Below are 18,987 nucleotides of genomic sequence, written 5' to 3'. Positions count from 1 at the left end.
TGCCAGAACATACAGACAGTTAAAATTAATATTAAAAGTCCTACGGTTTTGAGCCATTAAGGACTTGAGTGTTTGTCCGCTTTCAAAAAGAGGAAAGAAAGAAACAAAAAATAAGGAGAGGAGGGCAGGGGGTGGGGTTGAGTTGATAATGCTCTGTGGAATTTGTTAAAATGAAAAGTAGTTAAGATGTTTCTTGGTAAGAATTATAAGTCTGTATTCTATATCTTGAATAACGGGTTTGTAAAATGATTTTTTTAATTTTTTTAATTCAAATCGAGTTAAAAAGTGGAACCTTTCAGGATCACCAATAAAACCAAATAGATGAGCAAGTAAGAGGAACACGAACAATAAATCTCAAAACTTTTTACAAATAAAAGGATTAAGATGTAAGCCACGAATGCCGTGGTAATAAAAACAATATGTACAGTTTGGCGACTAGTGGGCCTTGGGTGAGGATATGTTGTCTAGAGGCTAGTCGCTAGAATCAGGAGGGATGGCGGGAGCCACTCGACCTCAAACTGAAACACGCTGATGTGATAATCTGGGCTTAGTTATACCCACAGCCCCATGTCCGAGTCCCTGACCAGTACATACAGACAGACAAAAACCGCTAGACCCCATCACAAACAGAACTCTACAATCCACAGGTTTTTGCCCACACACACACACAAACACACACACACACAGAGAAGCCGTATATATATATGTATATCTATATCTATAAATATATAGAGATAGGTGACAGTGTATTTTTCGCGTGGCTATAAATTGATTCGACCTTCTCACTTTGACAGTAAGAACAACTTACGGGTGCAAGGGAAGCGTTGTGGACAGCGCAGTGACATTCTAAAAATAGTAACTTACAAACGGGAATATGGATTGAAGCCACACGAAGGCGCAAAACACTGGAGAAGATAAGGAAGAGTTACTGGGAATGGTGAATTCGCCGGGGTGAATCGCGAGACAGAGACAGACAGCGTGGCGGTTCATCACAATCACCTTTGAAGGCGAAGTCCTGTCAAACGGGATTGAGAATTTTAGAGCTTATTTCTTAGCCCTATATTATCTGCTGTGGCTTCTCAAATGCCAGAACATACAGACAGACAAAAGCCGCTAGACCACATCACAAACAGAACTCTACAATACACAGGTTTTTGCCCACACACACACACAAACACACACACACACAGAGAAGCCGTATATATATATATGTATATCTATATCTATAAATATATAGAGATAGGTGAGAGTGTATTTTTCGCCCGGCTATAAATTGATTCGACCTTTTCACTTTGACAGTAAGAACAACTTACGGGTGCAAGGGAAGCATTGTGGACAGCGCAGTGACATTCTAAAAATAGTAACTTACAAACGGGAATATGGATTGAAGCCACACGAAGGAAGGGAGATAAACGCAAAACACTGGAGAAGATAAGGAAGAGTTACTTATAATGGTGAAATGAACACAAAAACCAAAATCGGTTCAGCGCTGCGCGCTGAGAGCACGTGTTGAAATATCTCATCGATGATATTGTGTCCGGGGTGTAGCTGAATACGGTGTCCAAATTTGAAAAAGATCCACCGAGAACTTTGGCGTTGTGATGTGGTGTAGCGGCTTTGGTGTGTCGGTATGGGGGCCCGGGTAGTTGAGGTGGAACCAAAATCAGTTCAGCGCTGCGCGCTGAGAGCACGTGTTGAAATATCGACCAGGTTGTGTCCTGTCCCGGGTCTACCTGAATATGCCCACCAAATTCGAAGCAGATCCATCGAGAACTTTGGCCGTGCATCGCGAACTCACAGACAGACACACAGACAGACACACAGACAGACACAAGTCGTATATATATATAGATTGACTGACTGTGTGATGATATCTTCTGCTATTGGTCTGTTTCGACAGTGATATCAAAATCTCGACCCTCCGGTCTCGATTTTGATATCACCGTCTCAACAGACCATAGCAGAAGATATCATCACACAGTCCGTCAATATTGGGTAATATAAATATATAGAGATAGATGACAGTGGATTTTTCGATAAATAGATTCGACCTTTGCACTTTTACAGTGAGGACAACTTACGGGTACATGCAAGGAAAGCCTACAACTTCTAAGGCGAACAACTCTGCAGAGTCTGCTGTGAAGGGCGACGGTAGTCTCCCTGTCACACTCGACCCCCTTTGAATGAACTTTGTCCCCAAAGTTCCGAACCATGGACCCGCCAAGCTTATGTCCCTCCCAGGTTGGTGGAATGGGAACAGCACGAAAATGATTCAGTGGCCCATCCCTGTCGACGACGCCAAATGTAACCGAGTGCCGAAACACCACAATCACCTTTGAAGGCGAAGTCCACTCAAACGGGATTGAGAATTTTAGAGCATATTTCTAAGCCCTATAATAACTGTTATGGCTTCTCAAAGGAAGGCCCGAACATACAGACACACCAAAGCCGCCAGACCACATCACAAACAGAACTCCACAATCCACAGGTGTTGCCCACACACACACACACACACACACACACACACACACACACACACACACAGAGAAGCCGTATATATATACTAGATGATTACCCGCTTCGCCGGGTACCGGCTTCGACGGGAAGAAGTATCTAGAGCCGAATACCAGGCTGCGCCTGGGAAAAAGCCGGGTGTACGCCGGCTTTGCCGGCGCACGAAGGAAAGGAGATAAACGCGCAAAACACTGGAGACCTTCTAAAAATAGTAACGTGCAGTGACCTTCTAAAAATAGTAACGTAGTAACGGGAATATGGATTGACACCACACGGAGGAAGGGAGATAATCGCGACTGAAAACACTGGAGAAGATAAGGAAGAGTTACTGGTAGTGGATCCAGACCAACAAAAAAAAAAAATCGGTTCAGCGCACACAGCGCTGCGCGCTGAGAGCACGTGTTGAAATATCTCATCGACCAGGTTGTGTCCAGGGTGTACCTGAATATGATCACCAAATTTGAAACAGATCCATCGAGAACCTTGGCCGCGCATCGCGCACAGACACACAGACAGACAGACAGACAGACAGACAGACACACAGACACACACACACACAGACACTAGTCGTATATATATATAGATGTAGATCTATATCTATAAATATATAGAGATAGATGACAGTGTATTTTTCGCGTGGCTATAAATTGATTCGACCTTTGCACTTTTACAGTGAGGACAACTTACGGGTGCAAGGAAAGCGTTCTGGACAGTGCAGTGACATTCTAAAAATAGTAACGTAGTAACGGGAATATGGATTGACGCCACACGAAGGAAGGGAGATAAACGCAAAACACTGGTGAAGATAAGGAAGAGTTACTGGGAATGGATGTGGGAAGATGAACAGAAAAACCAAAATCGGTTCAGCGCTGCGCGCTGAGAGCACGTGTTGAAAATTCTCATCGACCAGGTTGTGTCCGGGGTCTACCTGAATATGCCCACCAAATTTGAAGCAGATCCATCGAGAACTTTGGCCGTGCATCGCGCACACACACACACACACACACAGACACAAATCGTATACATATATAGATAGATAGATAGAAGATAGATACAAGCTCTTATGTCATGTCGACAGACAAACTATTTGCACCAAGTCACATCTGGGAACTATTACATCCTGAGGATAAATCATACAATAACAAATGTATTCTGTATATAAAAGCATAGGTAACACTTAAGAAGCAGTCAGTTTGAAGCAAAGAGACAAACGTTATGCACTCAGTAACATATGGGAACAATTACACAGACACAATAAATCAAGCAAGCTAAAACACTGTATATTAAAGTATAGGTAACAAGGAAGCTGTCAGTTTATGTTAAAAGCATAGAGCCAAAAACTATTTTATTAAAATGTACATTATATGTCCATTACGTACTTTCTACAGATAGTCATTTGTATTCTGTTTTAATGGCAGCAATTTTGGTCACATATCGCAACATTTCACTTTCATACAAACTGTGAGTTTTCAAAAAGGCACGTAGCTCTTTCTAAAGCAGTGGTACCTGCGATGAAAGGACACCCTTGGGACAAGCAAAAACTGAACCTACATTGCAGGTGACCTGTCATGACAGGTATATTTTGGTACAGATAACAGAAAAAGAGACCCCAGCAGGTGTCCTTTTAAGAGAGGTGTCCTCTAATCGGAGGGGCCTCACATAGCAGACACCACTGTACACAAATCACTTGACCTAATTTTATAGCTCTTAAAAATGTAATGTCATGTCAAGACGATTGTGGTGGTTTAATGTGTGTGTAGCGGTTTAATGGGTGTGTGTGTGTGTGGTGTGTGTGTGTGTGACTGTGTGTGTGTGTGTGTGTGTGTGTGTGTGTGTGTGTGTGTGTGTGTGTGTGTGTGTGTGTGTGTGTGTGTGTGTGTGTGTGTGTGTGTGTGTGTGTGTGTGTGTGTGTGTCTGTCTGTGTGCATGGGTGCGTGCTTGTGTGCATGCATGTGTGTATAATTGGGTACTTCAGGTATTTGCAAGGTATTTCATCCTGTCTAAGTGGGCGCCGTTCAAAGCTAAGTATCCTGCTAGGATCCACACACACACAAAAAAACAAAAAAAGTTCTAAAATCGTGCACTCTGATGAATAATCTCTGTCGTGAACTTTGAAAATGCCGGAAATCTGCCAACTCAACTGGCGGACAAATCCTGGCAGAATATATAACCTGCTAGTTTTTCCACAGCTGTGTGTGCCTTACACTTCCAACCTGCTTATCCTCAGATAAAACAGAACTATGCCAAATTTCTGTTTCCGCTGGAGAATGCTGACGTGTGATTGGAATGGCAACAACTTCACATAAACCTGCCTGTCATGCAAGAAAGTGAAAACGTTATAGAAAACAAGATGCCAGCCAATTCCGTCCTTGCTGGGATTCACAGGCAAGAAGGCTGTTAATTGATTTTTTTCTTTTTAAATGACACTGCTGCAAGCACACAACTTGCGCAAATTAACACAACAAAACTGTATGAGCTGATCAAAGTTCTTATTTTTCTTTGAAGTCATATTCTTCTAAAGGAATATCTATCCTCCGCCTACAAAAGGGGTAATTACTGTGTCAGCCCATACCCCGATGATAAATTGCCAAGTACCGCAGACCCGAAATTATAAAAAATAACCGTACAAAAAATATTGAAAACAGAAAAGATAACAAAAATGTAATGACTTGCTGACTATTATTTAAAACCAAAGTAACAGTTTCAAAAATGACAGAATACAGAAAACAAATGTTAAATAAAAGAAAGACAAGTTGGTGGACACACAAAACCCACAGACAAAAATGAAATGTGCCATAAACAAGGACAAAAATCAAATATCAAAGAAAAAATGTGTCTTTTAGACACATGAAACTTACCTCCTCAATAAAAAGCCAGGGGTGACAGGTGCCGCCCAAGATGGTGGACTTCTTCAATCCATGCTCAAACACTGACTTCAGAGCAGGGCACAACCTGTCAAGAGAATGACAGTACTGTATTTTACTAAATTAACTAAGATTACAGTGGAACCCCCCTTTCAAGACCCTCCAATTTAAGACTCCCTCCTTTTTAAGACCTTGTTTATTTTCTCTGACATTCTGTTCACAACCTCTATAAAAATTACCCCCATTTTAAGACTCCCTCCTTTTTCAGACGAGATTTTTTTCAGATTTTTTTCAGGTCTTAAAAGGGGGGTTCCGCTGTACTTGTTTTATTGTACCTTCTCTGCCTCCTGTTCCATTTGGGAGACTATAAGTTAGTTCTCTGTCGCTCTCACTCAATCTCTCTTGCATTTTGCTGTGAGTGCTTGCCTCTCTTCATACAATTTAACTCTCTCTCTCCAAGTACAAATGCATAATACATCTACCACAAAGGTTTATCAGATCTAAACAAATCTTTTTGGATCAAAATCCCACTGTGAGTTGTGAAAGCACAGAAAGGGAAGCAATCATGTATAATATTGTCCAGCCCATTTCTGTCTCAACAGCAATGAATTATCTCCCATGATCTAATTTTCCCAAGGAATTAACACAATTATATTAAAATAAAATAAAAATTACATTACAAATAATAAACACAATCGTCCCAGTCTACGATCAGACATTTTGTGCATGTGCAAATTGCAAAATTCAACTAAAACCACCAAAGGGAGGTTGCCCAACAAGCGAAAGGAATCGTTTTGAATAAATTCAGACAGATATGCAGAGAGATTGATCGACATACATACCGGCACAAAGGACACACACACACACACACACACACACACACACACACACACACACACACACACACACACACACACACACACACACACACCCGATATTCACAAACATGTACATGAACACACACACAGACACACTCCAAGACACTCTCTCCATTCCAAATGACAGACAAAAACATTCTGACACTTACGTTCCTCTGACGAGATCAGTAACGGTTTCATTCACAGCATCGTCGCCAGCGGAGGAGTAATTTTTACTTCTCTCATCAAGAACCTCCACGAACTTTGCCGGGAACCAGCCGCGCAATCCGTTCAGTTCTCCTATCCAGCAGTGCTCATCCTTCTGTGAGATAAGCTGCAAAGCAATTGTATTAGATGAATTATTTACTGATCCAGTACGTCTGCTAAAATGTAGCATTTGGTTTGGATAATCTTCCCTGAGTGAATTGCCTGTTGTATGTAAAATAGAAAGAGAGAGAGGTAGTAATGTGTGAGTGCATGTGTATACGTATGTGCATGTGCGTGCGAATGTGCGTGCGAATGTGCGTGCGAATGTGCGTGAGCATGCGCTTGACTGTCAGAGAAAGAGCATTTGCTAAGAATTAATTAGTTAACTACTACAGATGAACACTTTTTCTAGCAACTTCACTTTAACAAAAGACATTCTTGTGCTGTGCTCTGTGAGAGGTGTTTTCTTTGTGTTTCATATTATTTTGTTTGGACCTAGCTATTGATGTGTACATTGTTGTTAAACAGTTGTTTGTTGTATGTTTATCAGGGTTTGCTAGTGTGTGATAGGGTTTGTGTCCGTCTGTAGATGTTAGTTTCTTTGTTAGTCCTGTGTTGACAACTCTTCGACAAGCGCTTAGAACTGTACCCACGGAATATGCGCTATATAAGCTTCATATTGATTCATTAACAAATCTTACATCGAACGCAGAAGAAGAAGAATTAACAAATCTTAATGAAATGGCATTTTAAGAATGAGGGCTTGGCACACCATTACAGTTCAAACCCTTAACTAAACATACCTTTAACCTATGCATTCTTTCTTTCCCACTATGAGAATTTTTCTGCGAGTCATCAGTCATGTACACACAACAAGAACAGATAGTTTGCAGACTTACAGTGATGATGTCATTCTTGCGGAAGCCCAGCTCATCGTCGTCATGACGCTCAAAGTCCAGGAGCGCTTTTGCCCTGCGGCGCCTGTTGCGTGCCACATTGACGTAGTTCTCCAGATCAATGGCATGACTCTCCATGGTGTAGTCTGCTTGTAGGTTCTATCCACACAAACAGTGACAGTAAAGACTATTTGACAGTTAAGACTATTTTACCGAATGGTCAAACTGATTAACTCTACACAAAATTGTTTTTGTAACACAAAATCCAAAGTTATGCTAACTGTACTTCAACCACTGAAGCCTGTAAAGTATGCAAACACGTAATTACATAAGAGTATGGTTTTTGAATTCCATAAGCAAATATGGTCTTAAAAAAACATAAAAGAATATAGTTTTTGAAAGGCCAAATTATTCTGGGTTTTTTTAACACACAAGTTAAAAAAAAAATGTCCCTCCCAAAATGATGTTCTTCAATCATTTTATTTTGCGTATGATTCACAAGAGATTTATTGCTTTAAATTTGTGTTCAACTCCCAGTGAGGCATCTTCAGCCACACACATACAAAATCTGTTAATATAAAACAAATCATAATCAAATCAATACACTATCATCCGCTAAATAAATTTACACCATACAAACAAAAAGACTCACAACTTTGTTGTTCTTGGGATCGAGGGACTGGAAGTGTCGTGCAATCTGAAGAATGGCTTCACGAAGGTCGACCAACAGCTCCGTCTGCTTTATATTCTTCGCTTTTCCTCCATCGTCATCATCGAGCCCCGCTCCCCTTAGCAACAGCGACACCAGTGACTTTGACCGACGAAGATGACGCTTGTTCAGTTGCTGTGTCGAGAGGAAATGAAGCTTTTGGTCAGGCATAGAAAGTGGAAAGGTGTGTGATATCAGCAATATAAAAACATAAAAAATTTCTGGCTTTAAAGACGATAAAAATAACAAGTCGTGGAAGGGGATAATACAACATTTAGTCAAGCTGTCAAACTCACAGAATAAAACTGAACGCACTGCACTTTTTCAGCAGGACCGTATACTTGTAGCATCGTCAGTCCACCACTCATGGCAAAGGCAGTGACATTGACAATCCAGAATAGCGCGGTTGTGGTTGCGCTGAGCAAGATAGCACGCTTTTCTGTATCGCTATTTTTTTTAACTTTCTGAGCTTGTTTTTAAAGGCACAGTAAGCCTCCCGTAAACCATCACAGATACTGTCAGGCTTTTACACACAGTACAAACACCCTTCCATTTGAACGCTCACCAAACGGGAACATCGTAGGTGCCCTACGTAAAGAGCGAGCAATTTTTAAAGAATTAATTCTGCGCCGATTGCTCAGAGACAATCGGACCATGGTGCGTTTTGGCGCTAGACCTAACTTTTAAAATCTAAATAATAAATTGACAGCTTGTTACACAAACATTCTTAAATCATAAAAGAATTCTTTTTTCATCAAGACAAGATCAGTACAATTCGAAGTTGTGAAAGTTTGAAAAAAGAAAAGCCCGGAAGCAGGTTCACGCAAGGTAGCAGACGACGGTTTACAGGCATCGCCAGTTCCTCTGAACAGTCAAAAGCCATCGCTAGAGTTCTTGTGAACCACAGCCGTTTGTTTTGTGCATAGTGAGAGGTATAATATAATAACATGCTATTGCAGATAAGCTCACATCGAGTTGCATTCAAATTACTAACTGACGACTACATTGTGAAACAAGAGGCGAAGTCTTCAAGGCTCACGTAAAAAATCGACAAACAGTAACACAAACTCAATCACTCCGTCACACATACACACACACAGTAAGCATAGGTGACACGGTGCAGATCTGTCTGTCTGTAGCCTACTTACGGGGACACGACTGCCAGTTGGCCAGATCGACACTGCGCTTTCAACAGCGCTTCCTCGCGCAGACACTGGAAACACGCTGTGCAGATTAACCTGTAGGAAATCTCCTTTGATATCTTCTTTATCTATTTTTCTGGAGCTACGAAACCGAACAATGTGAAATCGTCTTCTCCGAATCGGCGAACTGCAGCTCGGTGATAACTGTATCTATACCACAATCCTTCATGCGATCTGACCTAACCATGACCCCTGACCTGGTCTACATACCACACAAGACACAAACCAGTCAGCTGTTTTTACCCCCCCAAAACCCCCCACCACCCGTTTTCTTTGGATACACACTTTAACTACATACGTGCCGACGAAATGTTGATCATTGCTTCAATACTTTGAAGCTGTTGCTTGAATAATAACCAGGTAAAATTAGTATTTCGGTGTTCAGTCAAATGTTAAAGTTTCTACCACAGACATACATACGCACGCACGCACAGACAGACAAAAGTTAGCATCGCATAGGCTACACTTACGTGAGCCAAAAGGGAAACTGGATCACACGGGTTTACGATGGCTCAGGGGTAAGGTAAACCACGCAAAAATAAATTCTTTGAAAATTGCTCGCTCTTTACGGAGGGCACCTAGGTTGTTCCCATTTGGTGAGCGTTCAAATGGAAGGGTGTTTATACTCTGTGTAAAAGCCTGACAGTATCTGTGATGGTTTACGGGAGGCTTACTGTGCCTTTAATCCAAACATATCATATGTGACCCTCCACAACAAAATTAGTCGCATGTCACCTCGCGCGGTTCTGCGCTAGGCTTAATATAAGTCCGGGGAGGGTCTGGTAACAGTGTGAGGGTCAACTTAGTCACAGGCTTATAACTCAAACAGTTTTCGCTCTTTTCTAAAACGGTTTTCACCACTGGATAGAGCATTAAAAACTCTTTAGGAAAATGTACAAATATAAAAATCATGCAAAGGTGACATGCGACTCATTCTGTGGTGGAGGGTCACATATCTATATGTTTTTGAAATCAGGAACCGACAAAGACTAAGATGAAAATATTTTTAAATCAATTTTGGAAATTTAATTTTAATCATAAATTTCAAATGTTTAATTTTCAGAGCTTGTTTTTAATCCGAATATAACATATTTATATGTGTATGGAATCAGAAAATGATGAAGAATAAGATGAAATTGTTTCTGGATCGTTTTATGAAAAAATAATTTTAATTACAATTTTCAGATTTTTAATGACCAAAGTCATTAATTAATTTTTAAGTCTCCAAGCTGAAATGCAATACCAAAGTCCGGCCTTCGTCGAAGATTGCTTGGCCAAAAGTTGAATCAATTTCATTAAAAAATGAGGGTGTGACAGTGCCGCCTCAACTTTTACAAGAAGCCGGATATGACGTCATCAAAGACATTTATCAAAAAAATGAAAAAAATGTCTGGGGATATCATTCACAGGAACTCTCATGTCAAATGTCATAAAGATCGGTCCTGGCGTTTACTCTGAATCGCTCTACACACACACACACACACACACACACACACACACACACACACACACACACACACACCACGACCCTCGTCTCGATTCCCCCTCTATGTTAAAACATTTAGTCAAAACTTGACTAAATGTAAAAAACAGATAGACTGCTAAGGTTCCAAATTTCTTAAATCAAAATACAAGAACAGTAGATTATTGGATTATGTTTAATCATTGACAAAACAAAATGTTACATATACAATGTTTTGTCAATAATTAAACCTTCCAATAACCTACAATTCTTGATTTTTAAAAATTTTAAAGACGATAATTATATGCAATATCATTTCATGCAACTAGTTTGTTTCCTACCAATAAGCGACACCTTCTCATCTAATCATCTGTAAACCCCACCCTCCCTATCCCCTAGAAGCACATCATTCATTTGCTATTGAGAAGAAGTGCAGGTTTCACACATTCTAAATGGACAGGTACAAAGCAAAAGAAGTAAATATCATCACATTTACAGTGTACTCGACCCCACACTCTTAGACCCTACTTTCTCTCAACACTTTTCTTTCTTTATTTGGTGTTAAACGTCGTTTTCAACCGTTCAAGGTTATATCGCGGCGGGGAAAGGGGGGATGGGATAGAGCCACTTGTTAATTGTTTCTTGTTCACAAAAGCACTAATCAAAAAATTGCTCCAGGGGCTTGCGACGTAGTACAATATATTACCTTACTGGGAGAATGCAAGTTTCCAGTACAAAGGACTTAACATTTCTTACATACTGCTTGACTAAAATCTTTACAAACATTGACTATATTCTATACAAGAAACACTTAACAAGGGTAAAAGGAGAAACAGAATCCGTTAGTCGCCTCTGACGACATGCTGGGGAGCATCGGGTAAATTCTTCCCCCTAACCCGCGGGGGGTTCTCTCCAACACAAAACCACTACACCGAGTGAGAATCATAAAATGAGTACCAGGACTCACAAGAGTTGCGTAACAACGTAGCAATTAATCTTAAAACCATGGGGTCCTGATTTGGCCTAAATGGTCCGCTGGACCCATTAAGCAACAGTTAACTAACTAACTAATCTTAAAACGTAGCATGCTACACTAAAAGCAGCTCTATGGACAGTGTAGAGACCTGTAAATTGCCTGCAATGACTCATCAATATGAAGATGTCATAGAAAGAACCTCAGATTAGGAAATGTTAAACACCACAATATGAGTTGCAAAATTAACATGTTCAAAAACCACAAAAATACACCTGCTGTTGTTTACCTGTTTGGGGAGGTTTCTACTGGACTCTGGGTTGACGAGGGCACCCTGGTCAGCCATCAGGTACGCCAGGTGCTTACGACGATGCGTGTGAACTACCACGTCTGTTAGGGAGCCTGACACTCGAAATGCCACCTGAAAAAAGAAACCTCAATTTCACCTGTAAAACGTCACAATACCATCTGATTTCAAGACACTGTGCACCATCCCTAACCTAAACCTCAAACTTCAACCACTGCAGAGGGAGGGGGGAGGAGGTGTTAAGGGGGGGGGGGGGGGGGGCTCTTTCCCTTTAAATAATCTTTTTACTCAAATACTACGTATCGATTGAACACGTTGTTTCCCTTCGTTGAGCCATGTGTCGTCAGAGACCGACAAAAACTCATATTTTAGGCGGCTGGCCGAAACCACAAAAGAGTGCATGTTTGCGGGAGTTTAATTGTAAATAAAAAACAAAAATTCTAACTTAAATGGATCGATACGTACAGTTTATTTATATTTTTGACCAAAATATGACATTTGACACAGATCTTGACAGTCGTTGATCGCCTTGACCAATAGTGTGGTCTCCGAGAGCAATGACTGTTTCGAGCTGTGTCAAATGTCACACAATACAAATACAGTATAATATATCCAAAACCCTGTTATGGCTCATCTACCAAACTCCACACCATCAAAATTACTTTTCCCGAGAGGAGGAGAGAGCATTAGAAAACAAGCTTTAAGTAGTGGAAAACTTCAGCAAGTCTGCATGGCTCATTACATTTCATCCATACTGATAGCTTACTCATTTGCTTAAAAAATACAATGCTTTGCTTACATCTATCAGCTCATCAACATCCTGAACATCTCCTGGAACATCAGACAGTGAGTTGAAGATTTGGGCAGAGTTGTCCAACGTTTTCAGTTCCTCCTCCTGAAATCACGTTCAGATTAAATCAAGACAAAAGAGAAATCAAAGCAAAGAGACATGTCCAATCTTTTACACATATTATATAGTACTTTCAGACTGAAACACTATTCAACTTTCAATTACAACTTTTTGCATGTCAGACATAACAGGGAGAAAATTCACTACATTGATTTAATAAATGAAAATGTATTGACCAATGTCAATTTACATCAAACAGTATATTTACAATCACAAATTACAGTTTTAACAAGGATCCAAGAAGGATTGTAAGAATTCACATTACAAAACTTTAAGCAGTTAAGGAGATGAAAATAGTGTTACACTATAGGTGTATCACTCAAAATAAACCACAGCCTGCTTGACAGAACTTACACACAAGCCACAGTGTGAGGAATGTACAAAAGATCAGTTACACAGCTGTTTATATGCATAGAGTTGACCCCCCCCCCCCCCCCCACCTTTTAAGAACCCCCAATTTAAGACTCCCTCCCTTTTAAGACCCTGTGTTCTCAGAATTTCTGTTCATAACCTCTGCAAATTTACCTCATTTTAAGACTTCCTCCTTTTTAAGACCCAATTTTCTCAGATTGTTGGAGGTCTTAAAAGGGGGGTTCCACTGTTCTGTTATCCTTTAGCCCTCCTTCATACAAGACTGGCCACTCAAACATTACAGCAGCTGTTAAACATTATGTGTTACTGTTAAAAAGCTGTTTAGAAACCTTGAGTTTGAGCATGCCCATTGTGATCTGAAAGATGACGGTGGACCCGCTGTAGAAGAAGAGGTCCCAAAGACGCAGCAAGACCTTCATGTGCACCACGCTGGCAAACAGGGTCAGGAACCAGTGCAGGGAGATGAGGGACAGCTCTGCAAACACCATGCAATACATGTCTACTTGTACATGCTGTTAGTGTTAGCGCTGATATAATATATAAAGGTCTCACAGTAGGATGTTAACTGAACTCGGATTTGGAAAGCTAACAAAACTGTCTGCTGTTAGGGAAAAAAATTCAAAAGCCCGTCCTTAATGGAGCCCGAAGTCGACTTTGCAAAGACTTCACAAAGTCATTCTATTGAAAACTTAGTGCTAAAGCTTTGAACCGCCAGCTTCGCGAAGTGCACAAGAGATTCTTCATCTTTGTTTCACAGGGGTAAAAAAACACACACACAAAAACAGTACAAGCAAATACTGTACCCACTTCTATCAATGTTTGCACCCCTTCTTCAATTTTGTTAAAATCATACATTGTCTTAAAAGCCATGCATTACAAATGGATGTGAATGTACTGCTGTATTCTGTTAAGATCCTCCTTCCCTCCGAGTCAAGAATGTGTACAATCATGCGCACACTGGAATCATACTCATGGAACAGATAACGTTCAAATTATTTGCATTTGTCATGGGGGGAGGGGGAGGGAGAAGGAGGTCTGAGTCACATGCTGTTACGAGAGATATCGCACACTTCACTTCAGGACATTGATCCACTCCATGCCAAGTTAAAATTATGACAGGCCCAAATGAAACTACGCTTGGCTTTTTCAAAATGAAACTGGCGTTTACCTTCTGAAAGTCTGGCTTTTACTTAAGTTTTTGTCTGAAAGCCTGGCTGTCAATCAACAATTTTTTGGGGAGGATACTTTTTTTTAGTCATCTAAGCCATGCAATAGCATCAGCTGAACGTGTAACATGCTTGGCAACATTTTGACCTGGAACTATGACAATCATTGTAAAGAAAACCCACCAATGTCATGTTCCTTGAGGACCAGGTCGATGTCGGGGAGATAACTGATCAGCAACTGTCGCAGGACTCTCTGATCAGCCTGATGGAACACAGACAAAACAAATTATTGGGACGAGAATGCAGTGAACATGACATGACCATGAACACAAGCTAAATCTTGACTGAGATAGCAAAAATAATCTGCCAAGATGGCGGAAAAAATTGAACAAAGATATGACACCAGTGGCAGAATTGCTAACTGCCCTAAATTCTCCTCTGAAAAATAAGTACATGTAGTACCAGAGAGTTATCTTTGCATGAGCTGAAGGTGACACAGAGCGATGTTCAACTTGCACATTCAGGAATAGTTTGGCTCCAAACAAGAAAAACTTTCTCTCTTGAGTTTGTTTAAATTTTTTGCATGTGACCTCAAAACATCCTACTTCAGAGCAGCATACAAAATAATGTTTATAAATGACAAATGTGTCTCTTTAGTAAAGACATAATGATTTCTTTAAACACCTTTCTCTTCAATTATGTTTCTAACTGAATGACATGAACTAAGCTTCTGTATACCAACAGGTTCATCACAATTTATTCTCCTGGGAAGGAATATAATCCTGAGATGTTCTACCAATGTGTTTACGTTTCAGGCAAACTGTAATGTGTGGACTAAACCACAAAATGTACCTGAATGCCAATGAGCGTGGAAGAGTAGTATGAGGCAGGAAGCAAGTCTTCAATGATGGCACACATCATCCAGTATGTATCCTCTTCTTCCATGAACAGCAAAAGGGATGCAGCAATCTGAAACACATTAAATTCGAGTAACAACCTTTCAAAAATACCTCCAATTTTCTTCAATGTTACCTTTTTTGCTCTCCTAAAACTGAACAAAATGCAGAGGCTGACCTGCCTATTTGTATTAATTAGGAGTCCTCATTTTTCTTCACTATACCTTGCAAATGGACCTGGTCATTACAAGCACAAGTATTCTGACGACATCGCGTCTACCTTTTGAATCGTTCCTGTACATGTTATCAGACACTGGCTGTGTTTCTTCACTTATAAGCTGTACAACTAAAGACACAAGACCTCCCAAGTCCCTGAATATGCAGGTTAACCAAATGCATCCCTGGGGAGAGCGCCCAATATCACTGGCGCGACAACCAATATGCAGATTCTGAACGCCCCAAAACACCTGATGTACACAATGTTACTTATGACGCATATCTTTTTTCATTTACATACATTTTTTTCATTTCTAACAGCTCCCTGCAAGTCGTGAGCGTCAATTAATTTGGAAAACTGGCAGTGTTTGTTTTTTTTCTGGTTTTTTTCCGTCTTTACACCTGTTCCTTTGTCCCGTTGTGCTCTCACACCGCCCCGTCCCTGCACTCGCTGCTCCAACCACCTCTGAATTTCGTTCCGCGGCCAGACTTGTCGATTTTACATACGCTCCAGGGGGGATGTCGGGTCGCTGCGGTAGGCTACCCTCGGAAGATGACACTGCACTTCTGCTGAGTCACTTCGATGGTGTTCAGTAGTGGGTCTGTCCCGAGCTAACGGACGCAGCCCACTACCTACTATGCCCCCTACAAACGACATTGACTTTAAGTCGCGGAGCCAGACTGAGTGAGCGTCCCCTCCAGAGAGCGGACCGCCACCACGTCCCTCTGTCGACCCCCCAGAACGTCACACGTTGAAAACTGACAGCAGAACTACTATTCAGGGAAGAATGGAACAGGAACACTGAGACCAAGGTCACCATGAGAGCTCAGGGCATGAAGGGCCACAAGAGCAAGGACAATTTATATTTTGGATGATTAATGAGATGAGGATGATTATAATGATGATGCTTTGGATTTCCAATTTGGTTTGAGACTACGTGACAGGGCAGCACTCTACGCTTACTGTCATAATATATCCTGGCGTCAACCAGGCCCGAGAACTGCCGCACCTGCGGTGTTGGTCAGGTATACAGAACCTGAGCACCCTCAAAGTTGCATTCGTTAAGTGAATGACACTCGGCTGTGTGATCCCAGCCTTCCCATAGGAACCATAGCACTTCCACTCTGGGTAGGAGCCGACCGTAGCCCGAAAAACCCACATGACCCTGATGGGATTCGAACCCACGACCTCCCGGCCCGCAGCCCGATGCGCTAACCACTGCGCTACGGGGGCCGGTAAAACTGGCAGTGGTTACTTTCGTACCGTTTTTAAAGTTTGAAATTGACGGAGTTACTTCCCATGTCATAGGAGGCAAAGGGTTTACAAGCTCTTAGTTATCTGTATCATCAGAGAAATTTGACCCCCAAAACCTGCACAGCATTTATTTGCATTATTTTTTTCAAGGAAATTTCTTACCACTCCTGTGCCTTGGCAGTAACCAATATCAGGGTAGAGCCATGCCAGGCCTCGCAAGATTCGCCTCAGACGCGGTATTCCTGTACTGGTGATGTTACAAAAGCAGGCATTGCTTGGCATTGTCCGCAACAGATCCTGAAAAATTACAAATAAATAAATGAATATGAAGTTCAAACTTAGAATGAAATCAAAGAATGAAACTAAATTTCATGAAGACTGAAACAAAATTGAATCAACATGCGGTTCTGATTTACTATCTGCAATTAAAAAAATCTGTGTTTTTCAGACAGGCACTTGTAACATAAATGGATTCCCTGTGGCAAAGTGCAGAATTCCTCACAACAACCTTGACTGTCTAGCATAGCGACAGGAACGCAGAAGAAGTAACAGAAACAGTGCATGGCTGCCAACCGTGAGACTATGAAATTCCTGTGGGGGTCCGGGGGCTGCAGAAGGCCCTTGTCTGACTTGTCGACAAAGTCATAGTTCGTCTTATACTGCAGTAAAAACCTCACTTTAGCCTTTGTTTATTTTAATCTTTTTACATTTAGTCCAGTTTTGACAAAATGTTTTAACATAGAGGGGGAATCGAGACGAGGGTCGTGGTGTATGTGTGTCTGTGTGTGTGTGTAGAGCGATTCAGATTAAACTACTGGACCGATCTTTATGAAATTTTACATGAGAGTTCCTGGGTATGGTATTCCCAGATGGTTTTTTTTTGTTTTGGATAAATGTCTTTGATGACGTCATATCCGGCTCTTTGTAAAAGTTGAGGCGGCACTGTCACACCCTCATTTTTCAATAAAATTGATTGAAATTTTGGGCAAGCAATCTTTGACGAAGGCCGGACTTTGGTATTGTATTTCACCTTGGAGGCTTAAAAATCAATTAATGACTTTGGTCATTAAAAATCTGAAAAATGTAATTAAAAATAGTTTTGTATAAAATGATCCAAAATTACGTTCATCTTATTCTTCATCATTTTCTGATTCCAAAAACATATAAATATGTTATATTCGGATTAAAAACAAGCTCTGAATATTAAAAATATAAAAATTATGATTAAAATAAAATTTCTGAAATCGATTTAAAAACAATTTCATCTTATTCCTTGTCGGTTCCTGATTCCAAAAAAACATATAGATATGATATGTTTGGATTAAAAACACGCTCAGAAAGTTAAAACGAAGAGAGGTACAGAAAAGCGTGCTATGCAGCACAGCGCAACCACTTCCGCGCTAAACAGGCTCATCAATTTCACTGCCTTTTGCACGACCGGCGGACTACGGTCATTGTGAAAAAATGCAGTGCGTTCAGTTTCATTCTGTGAGTTCCACAGCTTGACTAAATGTAGCAATTTCGCCTTACGCGACTTGTTTGCTGTTGTTTTTGGGGGCATCTTTTAGAAGACCAAAACCGGAAAGCAGCACAACTTATTTTCCGTACATGCACACATCGACTTGGCTGGTCTTGGTTAACCAGAGCGTCTTTTCACCGGTTTCATCAAAATCGAAAAAATTTCGGGATTTCGTGACGGATTTCAAACATCGGGAGACTCCTGAAAAATTCGGGAGGGTTGGCAGCTATGAACAGTGTGATGTCAGCCACACTCCGATTGTGCTTATTTCTCCTAATTTCGTATCTCCACTCAGACAAACATTCCACTCATGTCAAATATCGTCACGCTCATAAGATAACTGCCTATGTTATTTTTTGATGTTTTGAGAAAAACGCAAAAAACTTTATTCGGTTTTTGAACAATCTAGTGCCTATCTCATTTTAGTTATAAGTTGCAAACTGCCTATCTGGAGCTGTTACCACGGGATAAACGTGAGATAAAGAGCTGACAGCAACATTTTCAATCAGCAAAACTGCATAACAACCCACAAAGAGATTTTGCATACCTTCACATTCTCAAAACAAGTCTTCCTGTATCAAAAAGAAAAAGTGCCTAACTCAAGAAACGAGATCGGCAGTTTTGCTTACATTACCTTGGCAATGGTTTCCGATGGTCTGAGA

The 18,987-nt window shown here is 40.9% G+C and overlaps 1 protein-coding gene across 5 annotated transcripts in view; it reads right to left on the bottom strand.

Moving 5' to 3' along the window:
- LOC138959301 (small G protein signaling modulator 3-like) overlaps nt 1-18,987 on the bottom strand; it is a 57,115-nt gene that overhangs the window by 24,250 nt on the left and 13,878 nt on the right. For all 5 annotated transcript variants that reach the window (XM_070330717.1, XM_070330718.1, XM_070330719.1 and 2 more), the window contains exons 6-15: nt 16,969-17,103; nt 15,292-15,408; nt 14,623-14,701; nt 13,603-13,748; nt 12,791-12,886; nt 11,974-12,105; nt 7,991-8,182; nt 7,342-7,497; nt 6,406-6,569; nt 5,373-5,466 (exon numbers count right to left, since the gene is read on the bottom strand). In XM_070330717.1, coding sequence (XP_070186818.1) covers nt 5,373-5,466; nt 6,406-6,569; nt 7,342-7,497; nt 7,991-8,182; nt 11,974-12,105; nt 12,791-12,886; nt 13,603-13,748; nt 14,623-14,701; nt 15,292-15,408; nt 16,969-17,103 — 1,311 coding nt within the window. The remainder of the gene's footprint in view (nt 1-5,372; nt 5,467-6,405; nt 6,570-7,341; nt 7,498-7,990; nt 8,183-11,973; nt 12,106-12,790; nt 12,887-13,602; nt 13,749-14,622; nt 14,702-15,291; nt 15,409-16,968; nt 17,104-18,987) is intronic.

This window comes from Littorina saxatilis, linkage group LG2, assembly GCF_037325665.1.
Source record: "Littorina saxatilis isolate snail1 linkage group LG2, US_GU_Lsax_2.0, whole genome shotgun sequence".
NCBI classification, from domain to species: Eukaryota; Metazoa; Mollusca; class Gastropoda; order Littorinimorpha; family Littorinidae; genus Littorina; species Littorina saxatilis.
The sequence above is the reverse complement of the archived record's forward strand: the minus strand, read 5'-3'. Positions and strand labels throughout refer to the sequence as shown.